The sequence below is a fragment of the Peromyscus californicus genome, unplaced genomic scaffold (genome assembly GCF_007827085.1).
Source record: "Peromyscus californicus insignis strain IS unplaced genomic scaffold, ASM782708v3 Scaffold_7__1_contigs__length_154581171, whole genome shotgun sequence".
Taxonomy (NCBI): Eukaryota; Metazoa; Chordata; class Mammalia; order Rodentia; family Cricetidae; genus Peromyscus; species Peromyscus californicus.
In genome coordinates this window covers 12,418,009-12,433,971 of record NW_026294595.1, presented here as the reverse complement: position 1 = coordinate 12,433,971, position 15,963 = coordinate 12,418,009, and the positions used below count along the sequence as shown (strand labels likewise).

General features: G+C 52.3%; 1 protein-coding gene across 1 annotated transcript; it reads right to left on the bottom strand.

Annotated features, from left to right (window-relative positions):
• Positions 1–1,930: 1,930 nt before the first annotated feature.
• Positions 1,931–11,772, bottom strand: Mymk (myomaker, myoblast fusion factor). Its single transcript, XM_052722837.1, is given in 6 exon segments — positions 1,931–2,065; positions 2,067–2,081; positions 2,484–2,600; positions 5,301–5,449; positions 7,072–7,186; positions 11,638–11,772. Coding segments are annotated over 6 exon segments (666 nt in total).
• Between the last annotated feature and the right edge of the window lie 4,191 nt (positions 11,773–15,963).

Sequence of the window (15,963 nt, the reverse complement as noted above, 5' to 3'; positions counted from 1 at the left end):
TAGGACACCCTGTGTCTCCCTGGTGTGTGAGCTCATGTGATATGTGCTTAAGGTACATATGTGTATGTCACGTGCAGGTGTGGGTTTACAGTGGCCTGTGTGGTGTGTGACTGGCGGCCAGAGGAGGGCACAGCAGTGAGGCAAGTGAGGCCTCACACCTCAGGGCCCTTGTCCTACTCTGCTCCTGTTCTCCCCCCTCTGAGTTTTTTCCTTTATTTGTTATTTAGATTTATTTATTTTTACATTTTGTGTTTGGGTGTTTACTTCCAAGTACGTGTGTGCGCCACATGTATGCCTTGTCCCTTGGAGGCCAGAAGAGGGAGCTTATGGTGATCATATCCTCTAGAACTGGAGTTACAGATGGTTGTGAGCTGCTGGGTGGGTTCTGGGAATTGAACCTGGGTCCTCTGGAAGAGCAGCAAGTGCTCTCAGCCACCGAGCCACCTCTCCAGCCCTCTGCTCCTTTTCTGAGGAGCCTCAGAGCCCAGACTATGTGTCTTGGCTTCCTCATCTGATAAATGAGGCCTAGTCCCTAGGAGCCGGATTTGAACATTCTGAGGTGCCCTGTGGCATCCTGGGCTGCTCTATCATTAAGAATCTCTGGGGCCAGAGATGGGGTAAGGCCTATGGGTAACCTCTGTCTACCACCAGGACCTGGGGATATGAGGGCAGGCAAGGGACAGGTAGAGATGGCCGAGATACAGAGTTGTGGGTGCTGACAGGGGTAGGCACCCAGAAGGCTAGGCTGAGGGGTAAGCTGGGAAGAGAGGAACATTCAAGCCAAGCGGTGGAGCTGGCTTCCTTAGGAGGTACAGGAGATGACTTAGGAGAGATTGCCAGCTGCCTAGTGGGTGGGGACCGGATGTGGGTAGCTGCTGCCTTGAAATGGCACCATCTGGAGACATTAATAAGTCCCAGACAGGTGTAGGTAACTTCCTGCTGACAGCTGGGCCTTGGGTCACCAGGAAAGGGGATGGCTTGGGGTGCTGGGGAGATTCAGGCTTGTGAGGTGATGTCTGAAGGCTGCTGTGATGGCTGCCATGCCCTGCCATGCCCTGACCCCCAGTCTGTTATAGATAGGACTGCTCACAGTATGGCGCAATCCCAGCAAGGCCTGGCCCAGGGGTGTCGCCTGGACTCGCCTTTTCTTCAGGGCCCCAGAGTGCGCTTCAGGCCAGTGTAGAGTAAACTGAAGACCCACAGTCTACCCCGCCTCCAGCCCGGGTACCCAGGCCAGCAGCAGATTTAGCTCTGTGTCTACCAGCACCTGGACTTAGGCCAGCTGCTGATCCTGAACTCAGGCACTCCCCCAAGACCGGAACTGTAACACTCAGCGCAGAGACTTTTTCTAGGAACCGGATGTATATAAGGTGTTCTCGGAGGCTAATGACTAGTGGCCAATCAGGAGTTTACTCTGAATGGCTTGATCTAAGACCTGGCTAAAGGGATGGGGCCCAGACAGGGGCATGCAAGCTTGGGTCCAAAGCTGGTTTCACTGGCTCCAGCTTCCTAAATGGGGGAGGGGGAACTTTCAGAGCCTGGGCAGGGGGTAGAAGTGGCAATATCAGTTTTCTAGAGAAAGCAGACAATCCAGGCAGGCAGGACTTAGGAACTAGATCACCCCTGTTGTGTACACTGCTGGGCTGGGACTTGTGGCCAGTATCTACTGGTCTAGAGCTCTGCCAGGCACACCTATGGTTATGAAGTCTCAGAGGAGAAAATTCCTTTTTTTTTTCTTCTGCAACTGGTGAACGTGAAGTTAGTGGGTCCCTAACCATCGTTTAGCAGAGTGTAGCAGGTCTGCTGGTCTCTTGGGGTGCAGAAGAGACCATTTCTCATTGACACACCACTTGGGAAGCATAGAAGGTGTCTTGGGAGAGATGGTGGGGCTGCCAGACAGGGGGGCAGGGACCTAGAACAGTGGCTGTGGTCAGACACAAGCGCAGCAGAGGGTGGAGAAGGTCAGCTTGGCGGGGGGCCCCGTGTTCCCAGCCTTCTTGTTGACCTTGGGCAGCAGCAGGACGAAGGACATGGCCAGGGCACAGTGGTAGAAGCTGTGGACATAGGGTGTAATCCCATTCCTGTGGAGGAGAGTGAGTCAGTCAGGAGCCTCAGCCCCTTCCCTGGACTAAGCCCTTCTAGCCATCTGGTGCCTCTGCCGGCCATCCCACTCTGAGAATATGGCAGAAAGGCTTTCTGCCTTCCTCTGTCCCCTGTCCTCTGGGTTCTGGGCATCAGCCCCTGGCCTCTTCCAGGACATGCATCAAGCTTCCTGAAGTCAACCTGGTTGACTCCCTGTGACCCTCAGGTCCATGCAGGCTGTGATGCTGGCACACTGGGGATGGAGAGTACCAACTTTAAGTCCCACCACAACAGAATACATGACTTGGAGCCTCCCTGTGAAAACAGCCTGCTATCCTGTCAAGTCAAGCCATTTCCAGAGGGCTCTGAAGGGCTCAATCCCCTCCCCACAGGCCTGATACCTCAAAGAAGAAGCGAAGCATCAGGGCCAGTGCCCCAAAGCAGAGGCCGGGGCCTATCTGCTGAGTGTAGATGCTCTTGTCAGGGTACAGACCCTTCTTCTCCTTCATCTTCTTCAACTGCGGGGGCAAGGTGGGAACATTAAGGTTTTTGGGGTGCAGTACAAGGAAGGGCCCCTTCCTGAGTTGTCTGGGCATGATCCCACTGCCATCCCCTACCACCCTACCATCTTCAGGTAGGAGAAGTGCCCCACCCCCATTCCTCTACATGCCTGAGCACCTCTGTCAGTTCTGTAAGGACTGGGCCCCCCGAAGCAAAACTGGCAGAGATCTTTGCCTGAGTGATAGGGTTGGGAATCTCTGGGTCAATTTTCCCTGGGTCCCCACTGCCCTTGTTGCCTCTCTGGGAAGTAGCAAGGTCACTGATGCATTCCTATCTCCCAACTAGATAGAGAGCATGCCCACGGAGATTGTTAACAGTGAAAGGATATCAGCTTATTTGGGACCTATGAGCCCTGCACTCCTCTCCAGGCGGTTTGTGTGGTGGTCTGTGGGACTTCAGTGGCATGCAGACTAATATGATCAGCTTTACCAGCCAAGTGGTCCTTTTCCATTAGCTTTGATTTCTCAGACCCTGATGTGTTACAAGCTTGGTAAGATGAGGTATGACATAGAAGAGATGAGATACCTGTGGTTCCTCAGTGGAATGCAGACCCTTGGGTCCCAGAGGTATTTTAGACTCAGGATGGTTCAGGCTTCAGTGGGGTAGACCATTATGCATACCACTGTCAGATGCACACTGTGGGCATGGGACAGCAGCCCTGATTGCACACACCACTGAATACCTTAGAAACACAAAGGCCATCAACAGCTGGTCAGAGCTGGCTTTACCACCAAATAAGTGGTGATAAGGTGCTGTTTCCAGTCTTCTAAAACTTGCCATTATTAACAGGAGTGAGGACCCGGTGAATGGTGTCAGTGCTGTGGGTACAGCTAATTAGCCTGGGTGCAGGTGCTAGTGGCCTGGGAAGCCCTCATGTGGTCAATCTCACAATTGTCACACTGGGGTCCCAGAGAGGGGAAGAATATCCAAGGTCACCCATGGGTCTTCTTTGTCCTAGGAACCCCTATTTTCCATTTAACTCAGTTTCTGCTCTCCAAGTGTTGTTTCCATACTTCTCCCCCCAAAGGGTGAGACATGGGAAAGAATGCTATCCCCATTCTCAGAAGCAAGTCCAAACCACCTGCATATTTAGTGATCTAGGAGATGGGATCTGTGTCCCAGATGTGGGTGGCTGCAGCCTCTCTCACTTCCATTCCCTCCAGAGACCTGGGAAGGCTGGCATTTACTGAGGGATACTAATACATGTATGCTATCCTGGTTAATTAAAATCCAGTCAGTATGGGAGTGCTGGACTTTAATCCCAGCATGCAGGAGGCAGAGGCAGGAGGAGCTCTGTGAGTTGGATGTGTCAGCCAGAGATACAAAGTGAGACCCTGTCTTAAAAAAAAAAAAAAAAGATTCAGTCAGATCCAGATCCAGCCAAGGGCAGCAAAGGGGCCATGATGGACAGGATGAGGAAGCAACATCAGAAGGAGCCTTCATGTTTATGCATTCCAGTTTGCTAATTAACCGTGCAGAACCCCAGCACCTCTGCCACAAAGAGGCTCTGGTCTTCAGGGTCAGCCAGGGCCAGCTTCACCCCAATTAGAGTGAGACAGAATCTCGTCATCGCCCCCTGAACAGCCAAGTCCAGCAGCCACTGCCTCCTGGGGTTGCAGGTTTGCCTGCTGACCCCTGGGCACATTAGCTTCACCCTTAATTAAAAAGCAGAGTAAGCTTGGGTTCCTCGGAGCCCGCAGGAGTAGGAGGTGCTTGGAAGCTTCCTGCCTGCTTTTACCTGTCCTCCCTTTGCTGTGGATAAATCAGAGCCTCCCCCCCCCCCCGCCGCACCCCCTTCCCCCAATGCACTGCTTGGCCTGCTCTGCACTGCCGAGGTTCTACTCAGGGGAACCCCAAGATCCAAAGTGGTGCTGCATGCAAAATGCAGAGAGGAGTGGTGTGAACTTGGGGCCTGGGCTGCCACCTGCTTGGCACAAAGCCTGCTGGCCTTCCAGGTCTGTGTTTTGGGCCTGACTGCTCTGAGGGGGGTCCAGAAGACATCCCTGGGTCTAGTCTGCTATCAGGACCCTTGTTCATATAGGCTAGCTTAGGTGGGCTCTAGACCTTGCAGCCTTGGGACTGTAGAGGGCAGAGTGAGTGTCAGGTACCAGGCCCTCCTCTGGGGTAGTCCTCCTGAAAACTCTGCTTCAGCCACACCTCAAACCTTCCTTCCTCAGGAGAACTATATCCAAAGCTTGCTTCCTTCAGGCAGGCTCTCCAGATTAACCTAGCTGCTCTCCAAACGGGTGCTGTAAGCGGCCATTGTCTCTCAGAATGATAATGATGGGGATAACGAGTTGATGAACATAATGACAGTGATGGCCGTGATGATGAGTGGTCTCCTCATCTCTGGGTGCATTAAAAGCCGTGCGTGTGCCCTGCTTAGAAGCATTCTTTATGAGTATTTGGACACATAACAGAAAAAAAAATGAGTTTTGGCTTTACCCAGGACCAGTAATTACTGATGAGCCAGCAGCGGATAGGGTTCAAGCATGAGTCACCATTTCTAAGGATTCTAGGAGTTTTGGCTCAATTCTTATGTTAGTTTGCCTGCATATAAGGGTAGGAGGTATAGGACCCCCATATAGGGGGACCAAGGTCAGGGGAGAGCTGCAGATTCCCTGGGCCCTGTCAGCTGAGGTACACACAGTACTCACCCACTTCACAGCAATGATGAGGATGGCTGTGCCTATGGGGCCCGAGTACACCCCATAGCCCCAGCGGTCATGGAAAGTCCGGACAGCGATGGTAAGCACACCGAGCATCGTGAAGGTTGACCTCTGGGGTTCATCGAAATCGGCCAGTGCTGGAGAGAGGCGCAGGAATGGTGAGTGGCTTCCCTCCCCTTGGCTGTGCCCCCACCCTTGGGAACCCATTGGGATGTCCTCTCAGTCTGTAGGACCCGAAGGCCCAACTTGGTCCCCACAGGGTCTGAATTTTGGTTATTTGGAGGAAACAGGGGATGCTGCTTCCCTGGATCAGTGTGGCTGTAATTAAATGATAGATTGGGTGATCAGTATTTCTTGGGAATCCTCGGATGAAAGTATTAAGACTAGAGATATGTGAGTGGGTGAGTGGTGCATAGGGCTGAGTCTCAGGAGGGACCCTCAGGTAATATGGTCCACCTGTGACAACATCCCTGAGAAGCAAGGTTGAGTTGATTTGGTTTCTCCCTTTTCTTTATTTTCTTTCCCTGTCCCTTCCTTCCTTCCTTCCTTCCTTCCTTCCTTCCTTCCTTCCTTCCTTCCTTCCTTCTTTTCTTTTTCCTTCCTTCCTTCCTTCCTTCCTTCCTTCCTTTCTTTTCTTCTTTCCTTCATCTTTCCTGCTTTCTTACTACCTCCATCCCTTCTGTGGTGCTTTGAAAGAAAATGTTCCCCACAGTCTCACAGGGAGTGGCACTATTAGGAGGTGTGGCCTTGTTGGAGTGGGTGTGGTCTTGTTGGAGGAAGTATGTCACTGGGGGGTGAGCTTTGAAGTCTCAGATGCTCAAGCCAGGCCTAGTGTGTCTCATTTGCTGCCTGCAGATCCAGATGTAGAACTCTCAGCTCCTTCTGCACCATGTCTGCCTGCAGGCCACCATGCTTCCCACCATGATGATAATGGACTAAACCTCTGAAACTGTAAGCCACCCCAATTAACTGTTTTCCTTTATAAGAGTTGCTATGAGGGGGGCTGGAGAGATGGCTCAGAGGTTAAGAACACTGGCTGTTCTTCCAGATGTCCTGAGTTCAATTCCCAGCACCCATATGGTGGCTTACAACCATCTATAATGAAATCTGGCTCCCTCTTCTGGCCTGCAGGGATACATGCAAACAGAACACTGTATACATAATAAACAAGTAAATCTTTAAAAAAAAAAAAAAAAGAGTTGCTATGGTCATGGTGTCTCTTCAACAGCCATAGAAACTCTAACTAAGACACCTTCCTTCCTTCTTTCTTTGTCTTTCAAATTTTCACAGTGCTGGAGATGGAACCAATGGATGGACCCTATTGCTCACCAGGCCAGTGCTGGACTACTGAGCTGTACTCCAGGCCCAAAGAGAGGATTTTGAATGGCCTACCTTCCTAAAACCCAGAGCTGAGGATGACCCATAAGAGCGAATGTTCCCTTGAGCCTGGAGTATGTTCTGGGAGGCTAAGTCCCTGACCTGAGGGCAATGGTGGTCTCTGTAGGGCTGAGTGCGGGAACACTTTTGTCCTCTCCTTTGTGTGCCTTTGCTCTTTAAATGTCCCAAGTGCTTATTACAGGAATCACTTAAGGATGTGAAAAGTCAGAGTGCAGGCATCTAAGAAATGTGCGTGTTTCTTTTAGTAGATTAAGCCGCTGGCTCTGCAAAGCAGAAAGGAGGGAGAGGATCTCAGAGATGGGCTGGGGGCTGGCTGGTGTTGGGGAATGGCTCCCCCCCACTGGCAGAGATAGCCACTCACCCATTAGTGAGACCCACATGCTCAGGGCCGTCCCATAGATGCTGAAGTACTCCAGGATGTCACGGCGCATGAAACACAGCACGGACAAGCCAGGCCCATCGCAGGCATGGGAGAACTGTGGGAAAACACATGAGGTCAGCGGGCCGTGGGCATCGGTGATGGGTGAGAACTGGTCCCAAGCCACAGGCCCCTCACTAGCATGAGTCCTTGATGGCTTTGTGTGTCAGTTTCCCCATGTTATCAGGGCCCACAATTGGATACTCCCCCTGACGAGGTCTTGTGGAGATTAAACAGGTGAGTCCATCAGGACTGGAAGTAAATATCACTTTCAGACTCTCTTATCACTGACCCAAGGCTGGCAGTCACTCAGATGAAGCCTGTTGAGAAGGGGATCCTAAAATACCACTCACACACACCCTTTGCCCCTGGGCTGATTGCAAGGGCACACATGTTCCCGCGTCAATCTTTGGATGTGAGTCTTTTATCCTGGACCCCCTGCTCTTCACAAAGGAGGAAGACTTCAGACTCCTCCACGCAGGGGCTGATCCTGCCACCCTCTTTTCTACACCTCTCCCCCATACTCCAGCAGGCGTGTTCTTGACGTGTAGCTGAACAGATTTACGTTTAAGCAAAAGGCCCTATATGAAATATTTCCAAGCAGTCAACTTATTTCTTACGGAAAACAACTCTCTCTCCTTTTGCTTCACATTTCATCATTTTAAGTAATATTTAATTACATGACATAATTATTTTGACAAGTAAGACTGGCACAAACAAGCCCGGGAGCCAGCACAATCGGCTCTTGGTAAACCCAGCTCAGCAGGAGGGAGCAGGCAAGCTGGAAAACAGCCCTGTCTGGAGGCAGCAGGGGCACCATAGGGGGCCAGGACCCTGCCTGATGGATGTGTCAGTCAAGCACGTGGGGCCTGACTTAGAAGCTTAGAGACCTCCTGCTGATCACAGTTGCTGTGGACTGAGAGCATCCAGGGGAAGGGAGGGGGTGGTCCAGCTTCTGTGTTGGATCAGCCCCACCCAGAGCTTTGATGCTGCCCTGAGCTTTGGGTACTGCACAGTTTAAAGGGACATTGGCGAAGAGGAGGTTCCCAGCTAGGTGTGAGCTCTAACTGTTTAGCTTCGGGGAGGACAAGCTTCAGGTGGGGCCAGATCAAGGCTCTCAAGCAGAGAAGGAAAGAGACTCAGCTCTGGGAGGGGCTCCTGCTCTTCCAGTCCTTATAATAAAGCCACATCACTCAACCCCACCTGGGCCCACCGACTGTAACATCTGTGCTCCCTTTTGTTGTATAGGCCCGAGTGGATGAGTAAAACTCACTCACTGTGAGATTCTGAAGCATCAGTACCTTCCCCACAAGGAGCGGAAGAGCCTCATTAGGTTAGATCCCAGCATAGAATACTTGCCTGTGTGTGAGGGCCAGAGAAGGAGGCTTTATAGCAGGAGATTGAACTGTCCCCAGGCCCTGAGGTTTTTTTTGGATCTGTGTGACTGTGAACTTCCCTGGGGCACCTCCCTACCCAAGGAGGCAAGGGCAAGGCAGTGATGAGTACACTTCCTCCCCAGAGGCAGGTGGATTTGGCTCAACTGGGGCTGGGCTAGGACATAGCTGGGTGTGGCAGGAGCTCCAACCCTGCTGTTAGCCGAGCAGATCCGGCAGAGAGGTCCAAGAAAGAGGCCGGTCTCTCAGGGCCTCCTCTGTCCATTGGAGTGAGAGCATCTGTTCTGTGGGGCTTGCAAGCATGGTGCTCCACAAGGTGGGAATGATTTTTCTGGGAAATGCTGTTTAAAGTTTGCCTTTACAAATACAACTTTCACCCAATCTGAAACCAAGTTAATATTGTCCTTTGAGATCATCTAGAACGCTGTACTCACCCTGGTCATAATTAACTCACCTCTGAGAAAAACAGTGCAATCAGTCTTTGAATTTCTAGTGTAACCGAGTCGTACAGGCTCAGATGCATGCATACACTTTTGATTGTTCTGTAGTCTCTACTTCTCCTTTGTGACTTTTTTATGCCCCTGACTCAGAACAGTATATGTTTGTGTGAGATGTGGTGACCAGGGCTAAGACCATGTGTTAAAATCAGCAAGGCATTGAAAACATGTGCCCCCCTACCCCCCCCCCAAAAAAAAACACATGCTGAAAGCAACATGTGGGTATAGGCTGAAAATATCTGCATGTGGCTTTGTATGCTGTTGAGTCAATAGGGCCAGAGAAACAGCTGTCTCCCTTGTGAGACTCCTGCAGAAGTTTAAGACTCAGATCCCCCATTCTTTTTAGCCTGTTTGCTGTGCTGTTCAGCATGTGGAGAGGATGCGGTTGTCCAAGATTCTTAGATTAAAATCTGCTGTTAGATTACATGGCTATACGATTAGCTAGAACAAGGGAGAGCAGAACTCTTTGGGATAAATCAGGCCCACTCTTGGGTAACTGACACCAAGAGTCATTCTTGTATTCGACATCAGCACACCACACAACTGGTGGTTGCCATGGAGGGTCCTAGAGGAGCCACGTGGAAGGCAGAAGAGGCACAGACTGTGGCTTTGAGGCCAGGGGACATTTGTCATAGGAGACAGCTGGTCCTGCCACTCTGGGTGGGGTGGGGCAGGGTGGGTCTCTGAGGCTGGTGCAGAGGCAGCTGTAGTCCAGCCCAGGCCCAGGGCAGGCAGGGGTGACCTAACTGGGGCCGGTGAGTTGCTGGGCTATGTCTAACATGAGCCTTGGGTACAAGAACCTGGCTTTTGTCCCTGACCTTGGGGTCTCATCTTGGCTCTGACCTTGGCTAGGTTTCACGAGGAGCAAATGACAGTGTGGGAAAGCCCCATAGGTAGCCCAGGATCTCAGAGTGCTGTGCATGGTGACATCGATGGCCCAGCTTCTCTGAGACTCCGTTTCCTCTTTCATCAAATGCAAATCAGTACCCTAGGCTCATGGGTGCTGCTGAGCCCCTCCCCACCCCGGTTGCTGCCTGTGGCTGTCAGTGACCTAATTTCCTCCTCTCCTAATGTGAACTCAGAGCCCGAAAGCTTCCAGTTCCTTGGAGAAACTCACTGTTACCCATGGGACCACCACAACCAGCAGGTAGACATGTGCCAACTCCTCCCCGACTGTTGTCAGCCCACGAGCACTGGTGGCTTCTCCCCCTGCTAGAAATCACTCTGGCTTGCTCAGGCTATGGAGCAGTATGTGAGCACACACATGTGTGCTCATGGCCTCACTCACTCAGAGCCAGCTGGCTACCCTCACATACTCTGTGCTCTTGTCCATTGAGACCCTGCTGCGGGGAGAGGCGGGCCTAGGGACAGGATACTATTTTCCAAAGGTTTGGCTCTGTCTTAAGAAGGAGACTAGGAGGCTGCTTGCCAACCCTGAGCATGTATCCTACCAATGTGTGGGTCACACACCATACAAACTGTTGAGGGATAGGTGTGATGAGAGAGAAACAAAGGTTATAGAGCGGTGAGGGAGATGGTGTGACCCCTGGTTAGAGGACAGCAGTGAGGACCAGTGTGAGGGGGACTCAGAAGGACTCAGGGGCACAGTGATAGGCAGCCTTTAAACAGAGGGAAGAGAGATGAGTAGGTGAATGGACAGAGTGAGATGGCTGGCTAGACAGATGACAACAGATAGATGATGAATAGATACACTAGACCAAGACAAATGATAAGTGAATAGATGGTAGATAAACATATAATTAGATAGATGATAGATTACATAGACAGACAGAAGCAAGTTGGATGGACAGGTAGATAAAACCAGAGAGACACAGAGGGTCAGGAGAAGAAACGAGAGACAGAGCAGGGAGAAGAGGAGGGTGAACTCCATGGGGTGTAATTCTAGAAATCAAAAGAGCTGGATACAGACAGAAAGAAGGGAGAGAGAGGCAGAGGAAAAACTAGATGCAGGACTAGTGAGCGAAGCAGAGGGAGGGACACACAGCGGGGGTGAGGAGGAGCAGAGGCCCTGACACAGGCCAGACGCCCCTGAAAGACAGAAGACTCACTCCAGGACATTACCTGGGAACAGAGCGGGAGAGGGAACTCAGAGGCAGACAGCCTGCCAGACACATAATGGAAGAGAAAGAAAGGACTCAGAGAGAGAGGCTGGTCCTTCTCAATGATGGTAGTTCTGAATTCTGGAGTCAGATCCACCCAGGCCCTCTCCCTCCCCTAAACCTAGTGGGTCCATTAGGCCTGCTCACTCACACTCTGTCCTCCCCGGCTCGGCAATTCCCGGGACAAAGTTGGTAGAGAGGAGGGTGTGGGGAGCACAACAAGAAGCAACCTGCAAAGGTTGTCCTTAGCTAACTGACATGGGGCCACCACAGGCTTGGCTTTAGTCACATGTGTCAGTCACTGCCCCCTCTCAAATTCCTGGCACAGATGGAGAAACTGAGGTCCATAGAGGAAGACAGACTCCAAACCCTCTCTTTTCCAGTCACCAGGAACCCTCACACACACCTCTCTCTTCCAAATCATGTCTCTCCATCACCCGGCACAGGACAGGGGTGGTGGCCCTCCCCAGGAGGTCTTCCTCCTAGGCCCCCACTTACCGCCACAAAGAACATGGTGAAGAGGTAGACCATGGCCTCCATGTAAAACTGCCTCTTGGCAGCGATGCTCACTGTGGGGAGGAAGGCCAGGCTGCTGAGGGTAGGCAGGAGCAATTTGGCCACAACTGCCCCCATGGACCAGGAGGAAGGCACTGCTTGGGGAGAAGGTAGTGAAGGCCTTCTTGGTCTCCAGGGCAGGAAGAAAAAGAGACCACTTCTTTACTTCATCGGCAGCCCTGACAGCAGCTGCAGCAGCGCCCACAAGGAGGGCTTAAGTGCTTCAAGCCATCAGCATGTGTCCAGTGACACATGGAGGAGGTCCAACAGCTGATGCACCATACCATGTGGTATGCACTTGCCTCTCTCTCTCTCTCTCTCTCTCTCTCTCTCTCTCTCTCTCTCTCTCTCTCTCTCTCTCTCTCTCTCTCTCTCTCTCTCTGTCTCTCTCTGAGGAATTCTCTCAATGAAGTCGTATTTCTTCCCTTGGAGGTAATGCTTTGGGGGGGGGGGCAAGTTCCTATAAATGAGATCCTCCACCTTCTTGTTATTTTCCATCCAGGTCTTTGTCCCACAATGAACATGTCAAGGGTGCTGCCATTTGGGTCCCAAGGGGTGCAGGAGCCCATTGTCTTCGATCAAAGGACCAGAAGATAAGCTTCACGGTTCACCCCCCTACGGGCCCTTGTTACTCACGGGTTTACTCTGCCTTCTCTGCTTAGTTACATTGTTTCTTTCCTTAAGTTAGCAGACAGAACCCTCTCCATTCTAAAGCTGTTGTCTGGCCTTTAAGCTCTCATTCCCTCTTTTAACAACAGCTCCTTGGCCTGACTTCAGGAAATCACCTTCTCCTGTTGCAAAATGTCTTAGGGGAACTGTCTGGCAGGGACCCCTCAGCCCCCAGCCAAGGAACAACGGGTGTGTGGTCTGAGCTTCTCAGGCCAGCTCTTTCTCGGTTTATTTGCGATCAGCTTCTATTGCCAGTTGTCACTGTTCACGGGGTTTAATCCCATAGGCTAAAGGGTTCTGGCAGGTGCACACACCTGTGTGACCCTCAGTGTTCACTCCCAGGGATCCGGGAGAGGACATTCCTTTATGCCCTTTCTGGTAAGCTGCTCCCTGCTCCCTGTCAGGGGCAGCCACTGTTACTGATTTCTGCCTGGGCCTGACTTCATTAGAACTTAATAGTGGATCGCACAGTGTGTGTTCTTCAGGGTTTGGTTCCTTTAGTTTCACCTGCACAATGACCCTGAGCTCTGTCCATGCTGTCCCACTCCAGTTCCTTAGGTGGCTGGATGGGCCAGAAAGCTATCCCCTATTTCCCTTCCCCCTGGTACCTAGACCTTGGGGTGTAGCAGGCTCAAGGACCCATACACTCATAGGGCGGTAGTGGCGCACGCCTTTAATCCCAGCACTGGGGAGGCGGAGCCAGGCTGATCTCTGTGAGTTCAAGGCCAGCCTGGTCTACAGAGGGAGATCCAGGACAGGCACCAAAGCGACATAGAGAAACCCTGTCTCAGAAAAACAAAAACAAACAAACAAACAAAAAAAAGACCAATGCCCCCTCAGTGGCCCCCTCTAGGAGAGGTTGTGGGCTTCCCGTCTCTGTGAGGCCTGGCTGCTCCACCCCTACTCAACTGCCAGCTCCCACATCCCTTTCTGGAAGCCCCTTGTCTAATGTCTGAGGTCCATTTCTCCGGCTCACAATGAAATAGCCAACTTGAGACACCTGGTTCTGTCATTCTTCTGCTTAAGACTTTTCCAAGGTTCTCTCAGTCCCTGGAGGAAGCTTAACTACTCAAAGAGATCCCAAGCTGTCCATATCCATACCTCGATGCACACCCCAGCCCTTGCACATGCTAGACTCTCCTGTCTCAGATACAGCTTCTCTTCCAGCTTCCGCTGCAGGACAGCACTTCCTGTCCCTTGTTCCGGCTGAGGCCTGGTTTACTCCCAGCCTGGACAGTGTGTCTGAGATGAAGGCTTCTGTGATTGACAGACAGTGAGACAAGAGGTTCCTTCACTCTTCCTCTGCCCCTCCCCCAACTCCACATCCTTCCTATCCTGCCACTCACCACTCTGATAGAGATGCCGGTGTTGAACTGCTTGGGTCTTGAGCAGGGGATCTGTCTGCCTGGCTCTCTGCCATAACCCCTTCAGGCCCAACCTAGTATTTTGTGGGTCTTCAACAAATACCAGAGGAATGAATGGCTGTTAAAAGAATGAATGAAAATCCAGGGAGGCGGGGCTGGTTTCAGTCTGGCTTTCTAGGGGCCAGTTCCCTTTCCAAATGGGAAAACCAGTCCCTGCTATATGAACGCTGGTGATGGGGGCTGGGGAGGTTCATGGTTGCCCCTGAGCAACTCAGGTGGGGTCTTTCACGACTCTCACTTCTCCCCTCACTGGTCCACCGTTCCAACTCAGCCTCAGCTCCCCACAAGAGTTCAAAGGGAGGGAAGGACTAGACTAGATGTCAGGTACTTGGGGAGGTGGCAAAGAGCACATGCCCCAGAGCCATAAACCCCAGAAGCAGGAAAACATTCCACAGCTGTGTGTGCGCGCGCATGTGTGGGTATGTGCATGAGTGTGTGTTGCAGCTATGAACTCCAAGCCAGGCTGTAAGCTTCAGGAAGAGAGAGAGAGGGGTGGGGGTGGGGAGAAGGGAGTGGAGCTGTACATATGTTATAGCCATTAAAGAGGAAGGGGCTGAGGAGAAGATGTCCCAAAGCAGGGAGACAGGTGGCTGGGACTGGGCGGCAGGAGAGCCCCCACATAAAGGCTGGACTGCAAGCTGCCCTCCGAGGGGGTGGACGTGTGTGGCTCCCGTCCCAGCCTGGCTGCCTGGCCACAGACCAGCTGACTCTGGAGAAGGCATCCAGTCTTGAACAGGACTGAAATGACCCTTGGGTCTCTCTGTAGCAAGGGAAGTTATTTGCCTGGGGGCTGGGGTTGAGGTAAGCAGCGTGGAACGGACAGGACGCTGCTCTGGGAGAAGGTGTTCCCCTGGAGACACAGGGAAAGGGTCAAGGGTCCGCCTGGGCAGGTTCAAGACCAACAGATAGAGGAGCTAGCTACCCTGGTCCTTCCCACCTTGAAGCCCCCACCTGCCAGGCCCCTACCTGCTCGCTCTGTGCTTCCACCCAGCAGACCCCAACAGCTGTGCCTCCAAACCATGAGTGTCCTTCAAGACACAGCCTGGTTCAGAGTGTGGCTGTTTCCCCACGCCACTGCATGTGCACATAGGTCTTGAAAATCACACATACATTCAGGGTTTGTCCAGAGCTAGCCATATGCAGACAGGTCTTCATGCTGTGCCTCAGGGGTCTTCTGGCACCCAGTAAGTGCAAACCTCTGCCTTCTCCATTTTTACAAGGAGAAGACTGAGACCCAGGAAAGAACAAGGTCTCACTCAATGTTACCCAGCCATATCAGGCTGCCTGGTCTTGTCACTTCTTTTCCTTTGTCCTGTGAGGCCGGAGAGGCCAGAGTTGTTGCCTTCATGTCTTGGTTCATGAGTGGGCCCAGTGGACTCTTGGCATGTCCTGGCTTCAGTGCCCAAGGGTCCCAGGTGGCATCCCCTCTCTGCCCAGCAGGTGGCATGGTCCCAGTGGGACCATGTAAGGGTCAGCCTTTAGGCCATAAAGCCTGGAGTGAGGGCTGACCAGTTGGTCCCCCCTTCCCTAGCCCCTCAGCTGAGGGAGTGGCTGGGTTTTATAGAGGTGCTGACATGCATGGAATGCTGAGCTCTCAGCCTTCAGGACAGCTGTCTGTCTGCCCAGCCCAGGAGTGCTGTGCCAGCTGCTATACTGGCCTCCTCCAAACTTTGAACACCCGGCCCACAGGAGTGGGTCACCCCAGAGCACAGAGGCCTTGTTCCTGTCTGGGGTCTACGGAAGTTACCTGGAGGAAAGGAACAAGCTTCAAGTCTCTCTAATTCTGTCTTTGAGGTCTGTGCCTAGGCAGCCATTTGGGGCTCGGTCTGTGTGCAGCACAGGGACTGTGATTGGCAGCTGTCACAAGTACGAGTACCTCAGGACACTGTGGCCCCTTAACGCACCAGAAGGTCATGTAAAGGCCTGCCATTCCTAGCATGGAGACCTCAGCTGCTTTATGTCCCCATGAACTTCTGCTGGCAACTGCGTAAGGCCACGGGGCTCAGGGCAGGCCAGCCCCCTAGTAAGAATTGTGTGATCTGCTCCATACATTGGTGGGTTCTCACCCTGGGAAGACCCTGGCTACCTTCTGGAGCTGGGTGTTGGAGCAGAGCTGGGTTTCAACTCCGGATTCCCTGCTGTTACCTAACCCCCAGACTATCTGGCAAAGGGCATT